The sequence below is a fragment of the Cajanus cajan genome, chromosome 1 (assembly GCF_000230855.2).
Source record: "Cajanus cajan strain Asha chromosome 1, NIPB_CcT2T_4, whole genome shotgun sequence".
NCBI classification, from domain to species: Eukaryota; Viridiplantae; Streptophyta; class Magnoliopsida; order Fabales; family Fabaceae; genus Cajanus; species Cajanus cajan.
In genome coordinates, this window is record NC_138517.1 from 38,337,319 (window position 1) to 38,358,199 (window position 20,881).

At 36.8% G+C, this 20,881-nt stretch overlaps 1 protein-coding gene across 7 annotated transcripts in view; it reads left to right on the forward strand.

Moving 5' to 3' along the window:
* The window catches only part of LOC109803407 (uncharacterized), a 42,311-nt gene that overhangs the window by 537 nt on the left and 20,893 nt on the right, over positions 1–20,881 (forward strand). For 3 of the 7 annotated variants that reach the window (XR_014428014.1, XM_029272387.2, XM_083060190.1), the window contains exons 2-5: positions 2,821–2,921; positions 3,432–3,551; positions 12,340–12,429; positions 12,541–12,656. Coding sequence is in view for 6 of the 7 variants with exons in the window: in XM_029272387.2 (XP_029128220.1) it covers positions 2,821–2,921; positions 3,432–3,551; positions 12,340–12,429; positions 12,541–12,656 (427 nt within the window). In the remaining variant the exon portion in view is untranslated. Of the gene's footprint in view, positions 1–1,130; positions 1,463–2,820; positions 2,922–3,431; positions 3,552–12,339; positions 12,430–12,540; positions 12,657–20,881 lie in introns of those variants that run through there. The other 4 variants (XM_020364966.3, XM_029272390.2, XM_029272388.2 and 1 more) reach the window with 3 other exon arrangements.

The following is a 20,881-nucleotide window of genomic DNA, read 5'->3' on the forward strand; positions in this document are numbered from 1 at the left end:
TTTTTTTTTTTCTTTTTAACGAAAAGGAAAGAAAGAAAATGAAATTTTGTCCGTGTTTTCTTTCTTCTCTATTTTATTTTCTTCTAATTCAAATATACCATGGGGTTTTCAAGTTTGAGCTGTGATTCCGATTTTGTTGCTTCATGTGTTGAACAGAACCAGGTTGGATGGATTTGTTTTGTTTTGTTTTGTTCAGTCATAGGATGGTGAATTTGTCTCTGATATTTTTTTTTCTTTGGTTATTATTGGCTATCAAATATGGGTCTCATTTCCTTTTTGTTGGCATTTGTCGTTAATTGATTGGAACTTTTGAATTTGGCAAATGCTAATGAGCCCTGTCAGGGAACTTGGTAAGAATTTAACAATGGAAAGTATTAAATGAAAAGGAATTTTACTTGTGTACTTGTGTCTTTTTTTCTTGTTCTCATTTTCAGTTTTCACAACAATGGAAAGTATTAAATGAAAAGGAATTTTACATGGCACTTCAAAACATTAGTCATGTCCTTATCATATCCATGTCAGACACTTCACAAATACTTCAAAACACGCCTAGTTGCATTTTATGATTATTATGGTTTTAGTTCTTAAACTTTTATACTAATACAAATGAGAATTTTACAATAGTTAGACAAATAATACTGCCTCCGGTTCTTATTATAAGACACAATTTAGAAGAAAATGGAATTTTTTTATTTTATAATACACTTGCCATTTCTATAAAGCATTAATTTTACTTTTAATATTTTGTTCCTATTAAAAATTGTGAGAATGTGTGCTTTTTGTTGTTAAATAATAAGAAGAGAATTTGAGAACTAAATTTTTTCTCTTGTAAACTCTCCAATTGTCATTCACCAATTTTATTCCTCCATAAACTTTGATATGGAGTAACATCACCTCTCCCATGAAAATTTAATGATAAGTAAGAAGGGTAAAATTGATATATATTGATCTTGTTCTATAAATCCAATAAAATTAATTAACATAATTACTTATATTGGTTCGTGTGATTTGGTTAAAAGTGTCTTATAATAATGATAAGAGGGAGTAGCATTTTATTATGTCTATAATAACTCATCCTCATTTTAAAGACATCATTTCTCTCTTTTGATTTAGGATTTGTGTCTGTTGATTTTACACTGATTTTATATGCTGTATAATAGTCATTTCCTATGATTTAGTATGTGCTTTGTGTCATATCTGATAAAAAAAATTAAGCCCAAGCTCAGATAATACACAAAACATGTTACTGGGCTTGGTGTTTTGCCCATTTTATTGAGGTCCATGAGGTAGTCAAGACAAGTATTTTTAGGGCAAAATCTCCTTATCAATATATATGTTTAACTAATTTCTTGTCTAAATAATGCACTGATATTTGGTTTATTGGAGGAAGACTTGGTTATTTCTAGTACAATATTGTGTGTATCTTCAACAAGGTTTTAATTTCTAGTCATGGCTTTAAGAGGTATGTATGATTTGCAATGAACTGCTCTCTATCTTGTGTTCTAGACATTTGCTGTTTGACAGTTTATACTTTATAGGGAAAAATCTCCTATCCAAGACAAGTATTTCTAGGGAAAAATCTTCCCTACACTATATATGTAAATAATTTCTTGTCTAAACAATGAACTGATATATGGTTTACTGGAGGAAGACTTGGTTATAGCTTGCACAATTTTGTGTATATCCAACAAGGGTTTAATTTCTAGTCATGGCTTTAATAGGTATGCATGATTTGCAATGAACTGATCTTTCTCTGGTGTTCTAAGATATGTGCTATGGTTTAGTGGAGGAAGACTTGGTTATGTCTTATCAATTTTGTGTTTATCTTCAATAAGGTTTTAATTTCTAGTCAGGGCTTTAAGAGGTATGTATGACTTGTAATGAACTGCTTTCTGTATGGTGTTGTAGATATGCACCATGTTTGACAGTTTTTAGTGGAATAGAAGGAATGGTAGGGTATGAAAGAGGAGTCACTTTCTCTTGTTTGAATGTTTAAGAAAAGGATGGGAGTTCTCTTTACCTTATTCTGAGTTTAAGTAAATTGAAGGAAAGCTATTTCCTTTATTTAAGTATACCCCTTGCTCAACTTTTCTTTTTAGCAGATGGGAAGGGAGGAGATGAAACAGTCATTTCCATTTGTTTGAGTGTTGTAGTTAAAAGGATGATATTTTGAAGGGAAGAGCTAGACAATTTTGATAAGGCAGCCAGAGAGGAAAATATTACAAATCAAAATATTTCTACCCCACAAAAATTGCATATAGAATCAGTAGTTTTTTCTTGAAAACATTTGCACTGGAGGAAGGCACTCAGCCCTTGGCTGTTTCCTTTATTTAATTTAGGGTAAAAGTGTAGCCTGTTTCTCAACTTAACCGTATAGTTTGTTTATTTAATCAGTGAATCAAATGGAACATACACACACCAAACGTTTGACCTTAGCATTAAAAAAAATAAGTTTTTCCTTTCTCACTTAATCCGTCCTAAAGTTTCTTTTTTTTAGTATCTTAAGGTTAAGTTCTATTTGATTTAAATAAATTTACATTATCTCTTGAACCAAATTTCAGTTAAATGGATATACTTGAAGGTGGTAAAATGTATTTGTTTGTCTAATTCAATTCATATGCCTTGAATTGGGGAGGAATAATTTTAATGCTTCCCCCTTCCTTTTCCCTCAAAATTTCTGAAACATGGATAAAGTAATTATGATATAATTAACACTTGTCACAAATTACTGATATTAATTAAAGATATTTATCTTTGGTCTTTGTCAAATATCCAGCAATATGATATTGATTATGGTTCCAAAACTCATGGTTTCCCTAGTAGGAATCGATGGACATGCTGCATTAGAAGGTCCAATTGAGGAGGTGGCCAGAAGAGAGGCTAGAGAAGCTGAAGATTTACTGAAAAAATTGGATATTCAGGTGCGTTAGGCCTACTAGTTTTATGGTTTTGGGGTCTCAAAGTGAATAGTTATAGAGAAAAGTATGCATACCTTCCCTTGGGAAATTTACAAAGCCTACGCAAATTGAAAACATCCCATTATCTAGTTTCAGAAATTGCATTGAATATTTTCATTTCATATACATATATAGATTTTTTAGACAGCCATAATAAACAACTAGATGTATGCCTTTGTATAATGTAAAACCAGAAGGGGTGTTATTGTAGGTTTCACAAACTTTTGAAAGTTCAGACTTAGATGAAATTTACTTAGAATTTAATTGGATACATTGACAATGTAAAGTTCTTTTTACTTGATGTCCAATCATGGATTGCCATGTAACTAAAAATTCTTGACTTTTGTAATAATAACTATAAAAGTCATATCTAGGGTGATTCTAATTAGTTGATAGTGTAAAAATATTTAAACAGATAATATATCAAACTTAAACTTACTTATAAGACTAACATTGTTTAGTATCTTCTTGCAGATTCCTTTTTTGTCAAGAGATTCACCTCATGGAATATTTTGCATCCATACACTAAATCTTCAGTCAATTAGTGTCATTGGATATGACATGGACTATACCTTGGTGCATTATAATGTGAAGGTAACTGTTGAAATTATAGGGATTTAACTAGGAAAGAAAGAAAAAAGAGAATAAAGACATTGAATAATATTTTTTTATGTGTATGATGATGTCTAGAAAGAGAAGAAACTATTTTATTCAATATGCTTATGGTTAACACGTGTACCCATATATATACAAATAAAAAGCTATCTTTTATCTAAAAATAAACTAAAAGATAAATTTTCGTATCCTAAATATTGACTGTATTTACATTACATTCTCTAAAATTGGTGAACGAGTATTAATCATTCCTAACTTGCCAATAAGTTCTTGGAATTTTGTTGTAGAGAATCCATTGGTGAACACATCTGCCAATTGAAGACACAGGGATATAGGCTGTGTCTATAAGACTGTTATCCAATTTATCTTTGATGAAGTGTTTGTTAGTTTCTACATGTTTGGTTTTGTCATGCTGTACAGGATTGTGGCAATGCTAATAATAGAATTGTTATCACAAAACAACCTCGTAGGTTCTTCACATTTTATTTTGTGGTTACTAAGAATAATCTTCGTCCATAACCACTCACATATATCGTGTGCCATTGCTCAAAATTTTTCTTTTGCACTAGAGTGAGCAACCACATTTTGATTCTTGCTCCTCCATGTTACACTACTTCCTCCTAGAAACATGCAATATATAAAGTTGGATCTTCTATCTACAACTGGCCAGACATATTCTGCATTTGTATATACCTCTATAGACAATGTACCTTTTCTCTTGAACAAGAGTTATTTTTCAGGACTTGCTTTCATATATTGGAGGATTTTATCACTAGGTGCAAGTGCCTTTCTCAACGATTATGCATAAATTGACTTACCTCAGTAGCAACATAAGTGATGTTTGGTCTAGTGTGGGATAAATAGTTACTTGAAAAGGAGAATGATTTTATTATTATCATTCATACGTATTACATTTTCCTAACACCTATTTGTAACAATCTAATCTTCCAAAATAAGGAAATAAGGAAAAAAATATTCTGAAAAATAAACTAGAAGATTCTACAGATATTTTCTCTAATTAGGAAGATTTTCCTCTAATTACAACACTCCCCCTCAAGTTGGTAAATGAATATCAATCATTCCTAACTTGCCTACAAGATCTTGAAATCTACCCTGAGGGAGCCCTTTTGTAAAAATATCTGCTATCTGAAGTTCTGTAGGAACATGAGTTGTTATCACAAAGCCTCTGTCTAGATTATCTTTGATGAAATGTCTGTCAATCTCAATGTGTTTGGTCCTATCATGTTGTACTGGATTATGGGCAATGCTCATGGTAGACTTATTGTCACAGTATAGTTGCACGAGGTTGTCCACCTTGACTTTAAGGTCATCCAAAATGATTTTCATCCAGAGTCCTTCACACATTCCTTGAGCAAGGAAAGAAAGAAAATACTTGAGTTTTCCTAGGTCTTTCATTTCAAATTGGGCTGCCAATTTTTCTTTTAATGCCAATTTTTCTATTTCATCATCTCCTGCAATAATCATATCATCCACATAGACAAGCAATAGAGTGAGTTTACCTGTAGAAGACTGCTTTATGAATAGAGTATGATCTCCTTGGCTTTGTCTGTATCCCAAGGAAACCATTGCTTTTGTAAATCTTCCAAACCATGCTATAGGGGATTGCTTAAGACCATACAATGCTTTCTTTAGGAGACATACCTTGTTTCTTTCATTTTGCACTTCAAAACCTGGAGGAATCTCCATGTACACTTCCTCTTCCAGATTTCCATGAAGAAAGGCATTCATCACTTCCAATTGGTGTAAGTCCCAACCAAAATGAGCAGCCAAAGCGAGAATAACCCGAATTGTATTCATCTTTGCCACTGGGGCAAAGGTCTCCTCATAGTCAATCCCATAAGTTTGGGTATAGCCTTTTGCCACCAATCTAGCTTTATATCTTTCTATTGTCCCATTTGCCTTATGTTTCACTGTGAATATCCATCTACATCCTATTGCCTTCTTGTCTCTTGGCTTATCAACAATCTCCCAAGTTGAATTTCTTTCTAATGCATTCATCTCTTCTTTCATGGTTTGAGTTTAATGTTCAAATTTCATGGCCTCCTGGATTGAGGTAGGAATTTTTGTGGCATCAATGGCAGAAATAAAATTCCTGTGCTTATTAGAGAGATTGTTAGTGCAAACATATCGAAAAATAGGATATTTAGTGCATGACCTTCTTTTCTTTCTCAATGCAATGGGTAAATCCTTAGTAATACTTACCTCCTCATTGTTATTTTCTGGGATCCTCACCCCCGGATTAGACAATTTTTCTTGCTCGAGAGTCGAAGTGGGTTGTTTTCTTCTTTCATATTTTTTTCCAAAAAATTTGTCTTCCTCTTTTTCTGCTTCTTCCTCGCTGTGGACCATGGTAGCTTCATTGCTCAGATCTTGGGCATCCTACAAAGACAAATATGGTAATGACAAGAAGGAGAGCTCCTTCACTTCAAGTGTTTTCTCCCCCTGAAGTCGTGGACTGACATAAAAGGATTGTGTTTCATGAAAGGTGACATCCATGGTGATAAAGACGCGACGACTCTAAGGATGATAACATTTGTACCCTTTTTTATTAGAAGGATACCCAATAAAGACACATTTAAGAGCTTTGGGATCTAATTTACTACGATTATGATGATGAGTGAACAAAAACAGTACATCCAAAGACTTGACTAGGTAGACTCGATATTAGGGGACAAGAGGGAATAAAAGACAATAGAGACTCTATAGGACTAATGTCATTTAAGATACGGGTGCATAACCTGTTGATGAGATATGTGGCAGTTAACGCAGCTTCTCCCTAGTAATTTTTTGGAACAGACATTTGAAAAAGAAGAGCTCTAGTTACTTCTAGAAGATGACGATTCTTTCTTTTTGCAACCCCATTTTGTTGAGGGGTGTTTACACATGTTAGTTCATGAACAATACTATTATGAGACGAAAAATTGAGAAGTTCATGATTCACATATTCAGTACCATTATCAGACCTGATTCTTTTGATATTTTTTCCAAATTGATTTTGGATCAGACGGAAAAAATTAACAAAGATTTGGAAAACTTCTGATTTATTTTTCATAAGGTATGTCCATGTGACACGGGTACAATCGTCAATAAAGCTGTCATTCCTACAGTAGAAGAACTCATAGATCGATTGATTCGGGTCCCTTCACCGAGGCAGATCCTCACACAGAATTTGAGTCCTCTGCTTTTATCTCTAGTACAGCTGACCGTGGAAGTCGAGGGTGTGGTTGAGGTCGTGGTCGTGGTAAAGGGGTAGAGGAAACCTTCATTGTACCTACTGTCAGAGAGATGGCCATACACGAGACAAGTGTTATTCCTTGCATGGCTTTCCAGCAAGATAGCTAATGTGGCTCAATCTCCAACTTCAGCTCCAGAGCTCAAGATTGAACCGGAGGGCAATCATCCAATCACATTATCTACCGATGATTACCAAGAGTATCTTCAATTGAAGGCAACTAAACAGGCCTTTTCTTCTATCACTGTTGCTCATATTGGTAATTCTACAGTCTGTCTCTCTCATTCTACGTCTATTGGACCTTGGGTTTTGGACTCCAGTGCTTCTGATCACCTAACTGGTAATGTCTCCCTTTTCCTTAACCTATCATCACCTAAGACTCCACATCATATCACTCTTGCAGATGGGTCAAAAGTCCAAGCCACTAGTATTGGCCAAATATCACCTCTCCCATCACTACTATTAAAATATGTTTTACTAGTTCCTGGATGTCCTTTTAATTTGATTTTCTACCATATGTGCATCTATTGAGTCTCCTGGTTTAATCTATCGTCGCCTGGGTCATCCAAGCTTGAATAAATTAAAGAAAATGGTGCCTCATCTCTCACGGTTGGAGTCCTTAGAGTGTGAGTTGTGTCAATTACGGAAGCATGTTAGAGCTTCTTTTCCTAATAGTATTAATAGTCGAGCTATGTCTCCTTTTGATGTTATTCATTCTGATGTGTGGGATCCTAGTCGCGTTCCTTCTCTTTTAGGACATAGGTATTACGTCACCTTTATTGATGATTTTTCTAGATGTACTTGGATATTTTTAATGAAAAATCGTTCTTATTCAATATTTTCCTAAATTTCTATTCGGAGATCAAAACTCAATTTGGCAAAGTAATTCGAATTTTACGAAGTGATAATGCTAAAGAATATTTTTCAGATTGCTTCAAATCATTTATGGCTTCCCATGACATTCTACATCAATCTAGTTGCCCTCATACACCTCAACAAAATGGTGTAGCTGAGCGAAAACATAGACATACTGTGGACACTGCTCGTACTCTTTTATTGAATGTCAATGCACCCCCAAAGTTGTGGGGCGATGTTGTCCTCACTGCAGGGTATTTAATAAATCGAATGCCATCGTCTGTCTTGAATGATCAAGTACCTCATTCCCTATTATACCCATTGGATCCCCTTTATTCTGTTCATCCTCGTGTCTTTGGCTGTACTTGTTTTGTCCATGATCTTTTCTCAGGATGTGCTAAGTTGTCTGCTCGGGCCATCAAATGTTGTTCTTAGGATACTCTCGTGTCCAAAAGGGGTATCGTTGTTACTCTCTTGCTACGTATCGATTTTACATCAGTGCAGATGTCACTTTCTTTGAAGATACACCATATTTTATTGCCACAGATGTGTCTCCAGTTGACTCAGATCTCCTCTATCAGGTATTGCCTATTCCTCATTTTGATCATAGTGTGCCTCCTACCACACCTTCTACTTTAGAGGCACCAGATCCTCCCGCACTACCAGGGTCTGGCCATCCTCTACACCGATTTGGGATAACCTATGAGCGTCAATCACATACTGTTGTTCCTCCCAATGATTCTTCAATTGAGTCATGTGATTCTACTCCTGCTTCAGTCTCCTCACCTACTCCGGCCCCACCTACCTCAGTTGACTTGCCCATTGCTTTTCGTAAAGGTAGTCGTTCTACTTGTAATCCTCATCCTATTTATAACTTTCTTTCATATCATCGTTTGTCTCCTACTTATTATACTTTTGTCTCTGCTATTTCCTCTATTACCATTCCCAAGACAGTACAGGAGGCCTTAACCCATCCAGGATGCAATGATTGATGAGATGACAGCTTTAGACTCCAACCACACTTGGGTACTTGTCCCACCTCCGCCTGAAAAATCTGTTGTTGGTTGTCGGTGGGTATTTAATGTTAAAGTGGGCCTTGATGGACAGGTGGATAGATTGAAAGCTCGTCTTGTGGCTAAGGGATACACGCAAGTATATGGTTTGGATTACAGTGACACCTTCTCTCCAGTTGCGAAGATGGCTTCAGTTCGTCTCTTCTTGGCTATGGCTGCTATGAGGCATTGGCCTTTGTTTCAATTAGACATCAAAAATGCCTTTTTACATGGTGATTTGGAGGAGGAGATTTATATGAATCAACCTCTTGGGTTTGTTGCTCAAGGGGGGGTCTAGTCTTGTATGTAAATTACAGAAGTCCTTGTATGGCCTCAAACAATCACCTCGTGCTTGGTTTGGTCGGTTTAGCAAAGTTATACAGGAATTTGGAATGATTCGCTGCGAGACAAACCACTCTGTCTTCTTTAGACGCTCATCGACACATAGATTTATCTATCTTGTTGTTTATGTAGATGATATTGTGATTACAGGTGATGATCAGGAGGGCATCAAGGCTCTGAAGCAACACTTATTTAAACACTTTCAAACTAAGGATTTAGGTCCCCTACGTTATTTCCTCGGGATTGAGGTCGCTCAGTCAGTCCAGTATTGTTATTTCTCAGAGAAAATATGCCAAGAGACTGGACTTACAGATTGTAAGCCAATTGACACTCCCATGGATCCTAATGTGAAGCTTATGCCTAATTAGGGGGAGCCTTATCCTGACCCAGGGAGATATAAGAGATTAGTGGGAAAATTGAATTATCTCACCATGACCAGACCTGATATATCCTTTCCTGTCAGTGTTGTAAGTCAGTTTCTTAACTCTTCCTGTGAGAGTCATTGGCTTGCAGTTGTTCGAATCCTTAGATACATCAAAAGATCATCTGGAAAAGGACTTGTTTACAATGATAGAGGACATACAAACATTGTTGGATATTCAGATGCAGATTGGGCTGGTGATGCAAGTGATAGGCTGTCAACATCAGGCTATTGTGTCTTCATGGGTGGTAATCTTGTCTCATGGAAGAGTAAAAAGAAAAGTGTTGTTGCACGATCAAGTACAGAAGCAGAATATCGTGCTATGGCTCACACCACATGTGAGCTCTTGTGGCTAAAATTCTTAATTCAAGAGTTGCAGTTTTGCAAGGTTGGTCATATGGAACTAGTTTGTGATAACCAGTCAGCTTTATACCTCTCCTCTAATCCAGTTTTTCATGAGAGAACAAAGCATATAGAGGTTGACTGCCATTTCATCAGAGAAAAGATCCTCTCCGGTATCATCAAGACCTCCTCAGTTTGCTCTAAGGATCAACTTGCAGATATCTTTACTAAATCTTTACGAGGTCCTAGGATAACATATATATGTAACAAGCTAGATGCATATGATATATATTCCAGCTTGAAGGGGAGTGTTAAGATAATTCTATAAGATATAGTTTAGATATACTAGTTTATCTTCTCCTAATTTCTAGTTTAGTTTCCTTAGTCAGTTTTATCTAAATCCCTAAACTTTAGGGATTGATTATGTTTTATGCCTGTTTATTTTATTGTACCCATTCAGATTCAATAATAAGAAATTATTCATATTCAAGTCTCATTATTTCTGATCCATATCTATCACACAGCTTTGGTACTATGTTGAAATGACAGGGATTTGAGTTGTGAAGGACAAGAGAAAGAATAAAAGCACTGAATAATATTCTCTTATGTATCATGATGCAATATAAAACATGAAGCTCTATCCCCCAATTATGGCAGTACTAGACCCTACCCCGTACTAATAATAATCGAATCAAATAAGACAACAAATCTGAAAATATAACTCCTAATTCTAATCTCTCTTTTTAGCATTTTAGTGGCTGTTGCACATTGAGAAGCTTGTAGGCATTTTATTTGGTTAGTGGCTAATGGTTTTGCAAAATATTACTGTGACTGCTAAATGAATTTTGGCCTTTTCGTTTCCAAACTACTTTGTGGCATCAAGCTATCTAAAGTACAATTTGCATTTTATTAGGGGGATGCCAATTCAGCAGTTAAAACTGCATGCTAGCCCTTGAAAATTTATATGTTGAGGTTATGTTTTTCTATATCTCTTGTTTCCTTGGGTTTGGATGATGGTTTAATCATTAAATTTTGGCAGGACATTTGGGTGGATAGTTTTTTAAGGTTTTTTTAGTATTCTTTCACTTCTTTATTTTTCACAATGCTCCTACAATCTGATTTTATTCTCTTTTTTTTTTACTGTTTCCTAGATTTTTCTTTTCTTTAGAAATTGCATGACAGAGAAATATCTAATTTGCAGTCCCTTATGGTGTTGATGGATTCAATCCATCTCTTTCTAATCTAGGTAAGATAAATTGTTTTCTTTCCTACATGGTTTTGTTTTCTTGCAGATTGTACTTTTAATTTCCTACTTCTCCCATTAATGATTCCTACCATTTAGATATGTTCATTTGGAAATCAATTGCTCCCTTTAAGATCAAATCCTTTACACAGACTGCACTTATAAACAGATTTAATACCAATAATTTCCTTCAAATTTGAAGACCTCTAATTGGTTTCTCCCGATTATTGTGTGATGTGAAAATCTAGTTGTGAAATTGGTTCTCATTTGTTTTTGAATTGCCTAACAGTTTCACTTCTCTGGAATAATGTATTGGTGTTTTTAGTGAGGACTGGATTTTCCCCAGCTGTACTTTTTCCTAATTTTAGAGGATTTGACACAACACCGGCAGAAAAGGATTTGGTGTTGTTCTCAATTTGCAGTTTTTTGTTTTTTTGTTTGGAAAGAAATGCTTTATTGATGATTGGTTTCCTTGAGTTAATTTGGGATTTGATCAGTTCACCTAGCAAGCATCTTTCTAGTGTTCTGCACATCTGCCAATGGTCTTCAAAGAGATTGGCATGTTGTGTTGCATGGTCATTTTTGGGGTGGTGTTGTTTGTTTGGTCTTCAAAGAGATTGGCTTGTTTTGGTGCATGGTCATTTTTTGGGTGATGTCCTTTTATTGTTGGTATGGCTTTTGAGAATTTCTTATCCTCTTGTATTTGTACCTCCTTTTTCTACCTTAATAAATTCTTTGTTTATAAAATAGATGGAAACCATTCCTGAGGTTATCCAAGATAATCTTACATATTTCTAAGATAGAATGACGGTTTTACGAGATATTATCCAAGTAATCTAATAGTAATCATATGTTAGCATTATAATTTTATGCACCATTATGATTTAACTACTAAGGTCACTCATATAACATTATGTAATCTTCACTTGTATTACATGTCATACATATAAACAAAATACAAGTAAAATTTTTTAATTTTAGAATCCAATTATACCGAGTTAGGTGATACAGACCGCGACCGGGGTATCACATGAGTTTTCTTTAATGAATGTTCTTTGCTTTTGGCATTTGTTAATTTTGACAATTTACCACATGTGTAGTTGTACAAATTATTTTCCTTGTACTTTGCTTAAATTTTTACTTATATATGTTAACATCATTTGCATTGTACTTCAAATAATAAGTATGCTGAAACTATACATTATGTAGTGTATGTATCCTGGTAATTGGACTTCTCTGATCTGGATGTTTTCAAACAGGCTTGGGAAGGGCGGGCTTATGACTACTGTATGGAAAACCTCAAGAAAATGGGCTTCCCTGTTGATGGACTTGCATTTGATCCAGACTTGGTAACATGTCATCTCTGACAAGCTGCAGCATTTTGTGATTCATTGGATTAGTATTATCTCTGTTTTACTCAATTGATATTTGCATTCCAAAGATTCCATTAAATTGTTCAGGTTATTAGAGGCCTTGTCATTGATAAAGAGAAAGGCAATTTGGTTAAACTTGATCGATTTGGTTATATAAAAAGAGCCATGCATGGAACCAAAATGTTATCTACGCATGCTGTGAGGTAAGTGCTTAGCATTGTGATCCTGAATTTCAATTATAGAAATTAGTGCACAGCCTTGCCAATTTGTGAACAAACCCTGCAACAAGTAAACCTGTTAAAATTATATCACTTTTGGTGAGAATGATTTTATTATAATGCTTTGTAGATAAATAAATATGTTACTTGGCGTTAAGTTATTGATGATTTATGGAAGTTGCAACAATGTCGTCATATATTCAATTGTCCTAGAGTCAAGGTATCTTATACAAACCAGGTATATTGTTAGAAAAGTGTTCGCATTTCCCCCAATGACAAGCTTCCAACTTGTAGAGAAAAGACAGACACTGGAAATGGGAGTTGAATAGTATTTATCAAAAACTTGTACTTTTTTGACTAGTGAAGTAGTAGCGTTAACAATAAAGAGTGTAAGAGAAGAGACAGACAAAATACATGGTAATTACGTTCAGTTCTCAATCCGACCAGATTGAGTTTTACTATCTTTAAAAAAGATACAAATATTCTTTTAACAAATCACTTTTGGCTCAAACGTAATTGTTCTTTGAATTGTCTCTTCAAGTAATCTTTCCAAGTATTCTTTCAACACAAAGCCTCTCTAGGCTTCAACATCAAGTATTCTTTTAAAGACAAATCTTTTTAGGCTCAAACGAGTATTTTCTTTTTTTACAAACAAGTCTCTCTAAGCTCAAACCCTATAATAACATTTATATGTAGATAAAGTTTTACAAATGTTTTGTATTACAAATAAGACGAGATACAACCAATTAAGAATAATATCTTTATAGAAAGAATGAGTAATAATTTGTACAAGAGTTCTGCTCAAAAAGTCTTTTTCTTTCTAATCTTGAAGTTCCTTATATAGTAGCCTAGATGAAGATGACTATTGCAAAACCTTGAGAGTTCCTCACAAGCTTGCTTCCTTGGTCTTCATTACATGTTCCTTGGGATGAAAAGTGTTCGTTGAAACATTAAATGCTTGCATTAATTACATTTTACCAAATTGTCACTTTGCATCTAATCAAGGAGGATACTTACTAGCTTTAAGATGCCAAATGGACTTTCTATGGTGTGTGTCAGCGAAGAGCAGGTTCTACATCAACTTTTACTGACTTTCTCCGTGATTTCAAGGATCCTCCTATCCTTATTTCTTGTGTAGAGCATGACTTTATTTACTTTAACAGATTTATGAGTTTCAATGAGTTTCCTTTGTTCGATCTGTTAAGGAACCAATTAGTCATGCACCAAATAGTCATTACTCATGATAAATGATTCTCATTTAACACTTTATGAAATAAGATTGTATGCTTCATTTGATGACACATCGTCTGTCTAAAGGTTTACGTCTTATGCTTCTTCTAATTTGTATTTTGCAAAGATATTTTCCCTTTAGAAAAATGTTCAATTTGTTATCATTAAAGCTTGAAAGCTTGAAGCATCTAAGATCGTCTTTTGACCTATACATCCCAATTGAGGTTGATTCTGTAGATAACCACTGCCCAATTGAGGTTGTTTGCTTCTTAGTCATAAGAATATCTTCAGTTGTTGCAACTCGAACAACATCTTGTGCTTCTGGAGGAGGAAATGGGTCACCTATCCCACTCAAGACTCACCCCTCTATGTATCTCTTATATGCCATCCCATGTCTATGATGACACTTTTTCTCTCTACTATTGGTACATTATTTTCTAGAGGAGTTCCTTTGGTCCTCAAGAACATTGTCTAACATATTCAAGATTTCTTGGAATGTATCCTCTGAATTCCTAACACTTTTATCCCTCGAGAGATGATATGCTCACTTCAAGCTAAGCACATTCTAACATTTGATTTTGGGCATAGGAGTCTCATGCACCAATTGTTTCTTCTTGGACTCTTGAGGATGGGGAGCTTCTTTTGTGGGTGTAGGTTGGTGAGAGGGAATGGCTTGTGGTCGAAAGAGATGGAAGGAAACAAACATATTATCAGAGTTTGATGATGAATCATGTATAGTGATGGCGAGTTGTTTTTGGTGAGGTAGGTTGAGAGGATGGTGGTTGGACTCTTTAGGTGCTAGAGCCATGTGTAGAACGTTGGCTAGTCATAGGTTTCTTGGTCTTGGGCTCAAGACCTTCAACCTATAGTTCCAAGCACTTCTTCTTGTGTATTGGAGTATAGTTTTACTCCTTACTTATATATGCAGAATAGTAATGTAGATTATTTTTAATCTTCTTTTTACTATCACATTTATTGTCTTTATTATAGACCAACATAGATTGGCTCTATATAAACTTGTCTTCTATTTCTTGTGCAGTTAGTGAAAACATTTTGCTTATTGAAACATTCTCTTATCTTCTCTTTTTCGCTCTCTCTCTCTCTCTCACAGTTCTATTATGGTATCATAGAGCTCCTCGGTCCTCTTCTCCTTTTTTCTTCTCCGTTCATCTCGACAATCTTGTCATGGCTAAATCCACTCCTCCAGCGAATTCCTCTCCACCACCATTGCCCCCTCCACCTATCAATGCTACACCTATCAATACCATTCCTTCAAAGAACCCTCCCACTAATTCCTCTCCGTCTCTCACCTTTTCCCACACCATATCAAAAAAACTGGACACCAAGAATTATCTTCTTTGGTGCCAGCAGGTCGAACCGGTAATCAAAGGCCACCAACTCCATCATTTTCTTGTTAACCCACAGATTCCCCAGAAGTTTCTCTCCATCATTGATCGTGATTCTGGTCAGATATCTGAATCCTATCTTGCTTGGGAACAGCAAGATCAACTATTGCTATCTTGGCTGCAGTCTTCCATGTCTAAAGACATGCTTACTCGGGTTATAGGTTGCAAGACGTCCTTTCAATTGTGGGACAAAATACACTTCTACTTTCATTCTCACATGAATGCCAAATCCCGTCAACTCCGCAATGAACTACATAGCACTAATCTTGAAAATCAAACCATTTCTGACTATGTTCTCTGAATTCAAACCCTTGTTGATGCTCTCACAGCCATTAGTGACTCAGTTTCTGCAAAAGAGCATCTTGACATCATTCTTGAAGGCTTACTGGAAGAATATGAATCAACTGTGTCACTCATCAGCAATCGTTTTGACATGTTGTCCATAGACGAAGTTAAGACCTTGCTTCTTGGCCATGAATCTCGCCTTGACAAATTCAAGAAGAAAGCAACTGCATCTATCAATGTCACTACCACCAATCTTGAACCCAAGTCATCTTTATCGCACCCCCAATCAAATCTTGCTCATCAAGAACCTCGACCTCAATTGCTCAACGTCATGGGGGTCGCACAATTTTTCGTGGTGGCTGTTTCCCTAATCGTGCTGGTCGCGGATGAGGCAGATTCGCTGGATTTCAATGCCAGGTCTGCCATCGCTATGGACATGTTGCTTCTTCTTGCTATTATAGGTTTGATGAGACCTTTGTCCCGTCCTCCCCACTGAATGCACCCACGTTCCCTTCTACCAATCACAATGCAGATGCAGGTTCCTGGTACAACAGTCAAACCGCTCTAGCCCAGTACTTCCCATCACCCTCACAACACAACAACACGCTCACCCTCCACCCCACCAACACGGTATTCTTGGACCTAGACCACAACCCACCACATAAGTTCACTTTGCCTCCACACACAAGCTCAAGCCATGATTGCCTCATCTTCCTCCTCGAGCAACAATACTTGGTATCCGGACTCTGGGGCTTCAAACCATGTAATCAATGTCTCTCAAAATACTCAACAGTTTACCCCTTTTGAAGGACCGGATCAAATTCATATTAGTAATGGACATGGTCTTCATATTAATTCCACGGGTGTCACTACATTTCCCTCCCCAACAAATCTTAAGTTTCAATTTGCTCTAAACAATCTACTTTTTGTTCCCTCCATTACCAAAAATCTAATCAATGTTAGTCAATTTTCCAAAGATAATTCTGTCTTTTTTGAATTTCACCCTTCCGTTTGCATGGTAAAATCCCAGGATACTAAAGAAATCCTTCTCCATGGCTCGGTTGGTCCGGATGGTCTGTATCAATTCCCTGCTTTACTTCCCACCACCAGTACACAACCTGTCCAGCACTTTAAAACTGCCACATCTCCCTCTGTTAACACAGCAAGCCAGAAATCTATTTCTTTTGCCACTTGGCACTCTAGATTAGGTCATCCTAATGCTGATGTAATGAAACTTATTTTTTCGAAACTTCCATATTTAATCTGTGAACAATATTGAATCAGTTTTTTGTGCTTCTTGTTGTCTTGGCAAATCTCATAGATTACCCTCAAATCTATCCAAAATTGTTTACACCGCACCTTTTGAATTAATTTTCAGTGATTTATGGGCCCTTGTACCATTCACGTCTACATGTGGCTATCAATATTATCTCACCTTTGTTGATGCCCACACACGCTTTACATGGATCTATCTTCTCAAAAACAAAGCCCAAACTCTTGGTATTTTTAAGTAGTTTCATACTATGGTTAAGAATCAATACAACTAACCAATCAAAGCCTTACAAACTGATTGGGGTGGTGAGTATCGCCCCTTTACAGCGTATCTCAACGATGTTGGAATTCAACATCATATCATATGCCCACACACATCACCAAAATGGGGTTGTTGAACAAAAACATAGGCACATTGTTGAACTTGGCCTGACCCTGTTAGCCCAAGCTAATTTGCCTATGCAATTCTGGGATCATGCCTTCCTCACTAGTGTTTATCTAATCAATCGGCTTCCATCTTCCTCTATTCAAAATGTGGTTCCATATCACAAACTTTTCCATCAACCCCCAAATTATCACTTTCTCAACATCTATGGTTGCTCTTGTTTTCCACATCTTAGACCTTACAACAGAAACAAACTTCAATTTCGATCACAAGAATGTGTCTTTCTGGGGTATTCAACCTCTCACAAAGGCTACAAGTGCCTTGTCGCTGATGGGCGTCTCTATGTTTCTAAAGATGTTGTATTTAATGAAACTAAGTTTCCCTAGAAGGATGTCTTCTCTCCGCCCACTGTCCATTCTTCCCAAAGCTCTGTTCAGGTTCCTCTTACTGTGACCCACACTCAAGCCTCTACACCTTACTCTTTGTCAATGTCCTCACATGAGCCCTGCCCAATTCCCACTCATCAAACGCCACCCACTATGGAAGCCGAGCCTTACACACCAGCATCCTCACCAAACATGTCTTCTAAATCCTCTAAACCACAAGTCGTTGCCACAGGTACCTCTCCATCCAATTTATCCGTCCCTACATCACCTGTCCTTGAATCCGATACATTTCCATTCATTCATCCTCACAATATTCACCCTATGACAACAAGAGCAAAAGATGGCATTGCCAAACCACATCTACAACCCACACTTTTATTAACCCATGCTGAACGCAAAACAATCAAACAAGCCTTATCCAACTCAACCTGGTTTGTTGCAATGCAGAAAGAATACAATGCCCTGCTTAGTAATGGCACATGGTCTCTAGTTCATCTACCACCGCATAGAACTGCCATAGGCTGTAAATGGGTCTTTCATGTCAAAGAAAATCCAGATGGCATTGTCCAAAAGTACAAAGCTTGTCTCGTGGCTAAGGGGTTCAATCAACAATTTGGATTTGACTATAACGAAAACTTCTCACCTGTCATCAAACCTGTCACTGTTCAGCTTATCCTTACTCTTGCGTTAACCCATCATTGGCCTCTTCAATAACTAGATGTCAATAATGCCTTTTTAAATGGCACCCTTGAAGAGGAAGTGTATATGACTCAACCCCCAGTATTTGAAGCTACTGATAAAAACCTAGTCTGTAAACTTCACAAAGCCATCTATGGGCTAAAACAAGCACCTCGTGCCTAGTTTGAGAAGTTAAAATCAACACTACTGTAGTTTAACTTCCAAGCAAGCAAGTGTGATTCGTCTTTGTTCGTATACTCAAATGCCAACACTGTCATCTATATCTTGGTATATGTAGATAACATTATCATCACCGGCAATAATCCAACCCTTCTTCATACACTTGTTTCTCGACTTCACTCAGCCTTTTCCCTTAAAGATCTTGGTGATCTTGATTACTTCCTTGGCATTGAAGTAAAAACTCAATCTGATGGCTCCCTTATCCTAACTCAAAGCAAATATATCATGGATTTCTTAAACCGCAGATATGGAAGCTTCAAAACCCATTTCTTCTCCAATGATTAGTGGCTGCAAACTATCAAAAGCTAGCACTGAAGACTTCCTAAATGCTTCTCTCTACTGTTCAGTAGTTGGCGCATTACAATATGCACATCACTGGTCCGTTGTTAAATGTATTCTTCGCTATCTAAAAGGCACTACCTCTTGGAGTCTCCATTTGCAAGAAGCCCCTTCCAACTCCTCTTTATCCATTCACGCCTACTGTGATGTAGACTGGGCATCTGATCTTGATGATAGGAGATCTACATTAGGAGCCTCCATCTTTCTTGGACCAAATCTTGTGTCTTGGTGGTCCAAAAAGCAAACTGTTGTAGCTCGTTCTAGCACTGAAGCAGGATATAGAAGCCTTGCTCTTGCCAAAACTGAAGTTACTTGGATACAAACCTTACTCTCTGAACTTAAAGTTCGTCATTAAACTCCAATTGTTTTCTGTGACAACTTGAGCACCGTGGCCCTAGCCCACAACCCTGTTCTTCATGCACGCACTAAGCATATGGAATTAGATCTGTTCTTTGTTCAAGAAAAGGTAGCTACCAAGCATCTTCAAGTAGTGCATGTTCTAGCCATCGATCAATGTGTTGATGTTTTCACAAAAGCTCTATCTCCTGCTCGGTTTTGTGTTCTTCGATCCAAGCTTCAAGTAGTCGAGTCTCCTCATCCTACTTGAGCTTGCGGGGGGCTATTGCAGTATAGTTTTACTCCTTACTTATATATGTAGAATAGCAATGTAGATTATTTTTAATCTTCTTTTTACTGTCACATTTATTGCCTTTATTATAGACCAACATAGATTGGCTCTATGTAAACTTGTCTTGTATTTCTTGTTCAGTTAGTGAAAACATATTTTGCTTATTGAAACATTCTCTTATCTTCTCTCTTCCGCTCTCTCTCTCTCTTACACACACACACACAATTCTATTATTGTGGTTAGGGAAGAGATGGCCTATCCCTATTCAGCGTTGAGTTGTGAGGTTGATCTCTGTCACACCTCAACCATTCTCATAACTGATGGTGTCGATACTGATGGCCTCTATCACCTTGGTGAAGAGCATCCCATAGGGAATGGGTGCTCCCTTGTTCTTGTCATGGTCTGATTAAGACATGACCTCCAATGGTTGAACACAAGACTTGCAAGTTCATAGTAACCCCTAAGCATAGATGTAGATGTAGAAGCGAGGGAATATGCATATAGACTTCTTCTAGTTCACCGTTTAGGAAGGCATTCTTAATGTCTAGTTGATAGAGTGGCCAATCTAAATTTGCAACCAAAGAGAGTATGACTCAAATTGAATTGAGGTTGGATACCGGTGCAAAAGTCTCTTCATAGTCCACTCCATATGATTGGGTAAACCCTTTTGTCACCAGTCGAACTTTGTACCGGTTTATACTATCATCGGCATTGTATTCGATGGAGAATATCCACTTGCATCCAATCGATTTCTTCCCTTCCGATAGAGTGATGATTTTCCACATGCCATTTTTAACCAAGGCCTAGACTTCTTCTGTTAGAGCTACTGCCCATTCAGGTTGTTGGAGTGCCTCTTGAACATTCCTTGGGATATTTTTGTTGTCAAGAGTTGCCACAAGAGACCTATACCCCTATGATAATTTTCCATAGGACACATATTTCTCAATGGGGTGTTGAGTGCAAGATCTCACCCCTTTTCTTAAGGCAATAGGAATGTCAATGTCATTAATAGTTTTAGGATTAAGAACGATATTACCTAGGGAAAACTCATTTTCTAGAGCCTGGTTGGATTCATGGCTTTGCCTTGGATCTGTGCTGGACTCCACTCCCTTCCTTCTCTTCCTGAAGTACGTCATCCAGTTGTCTCCTTGTGTGGTCGGGCTTTGCTTTTGCTGAGATGTAATCCTCTCTCTAGCTTCAATTGGTGCAGTTTCTATTGCATTTTCCTATTCAATTTCTGTTGCAGGTGGAGTCTCGGCTGGTTCTGCATTTGGGACAGATTCGGTTAGTTCAAATCCCAAAAATTCTGTTGCGTTTCCTGCATTTTCTACTACAGTTTCCTCTTGTGCAGGTGCAATATT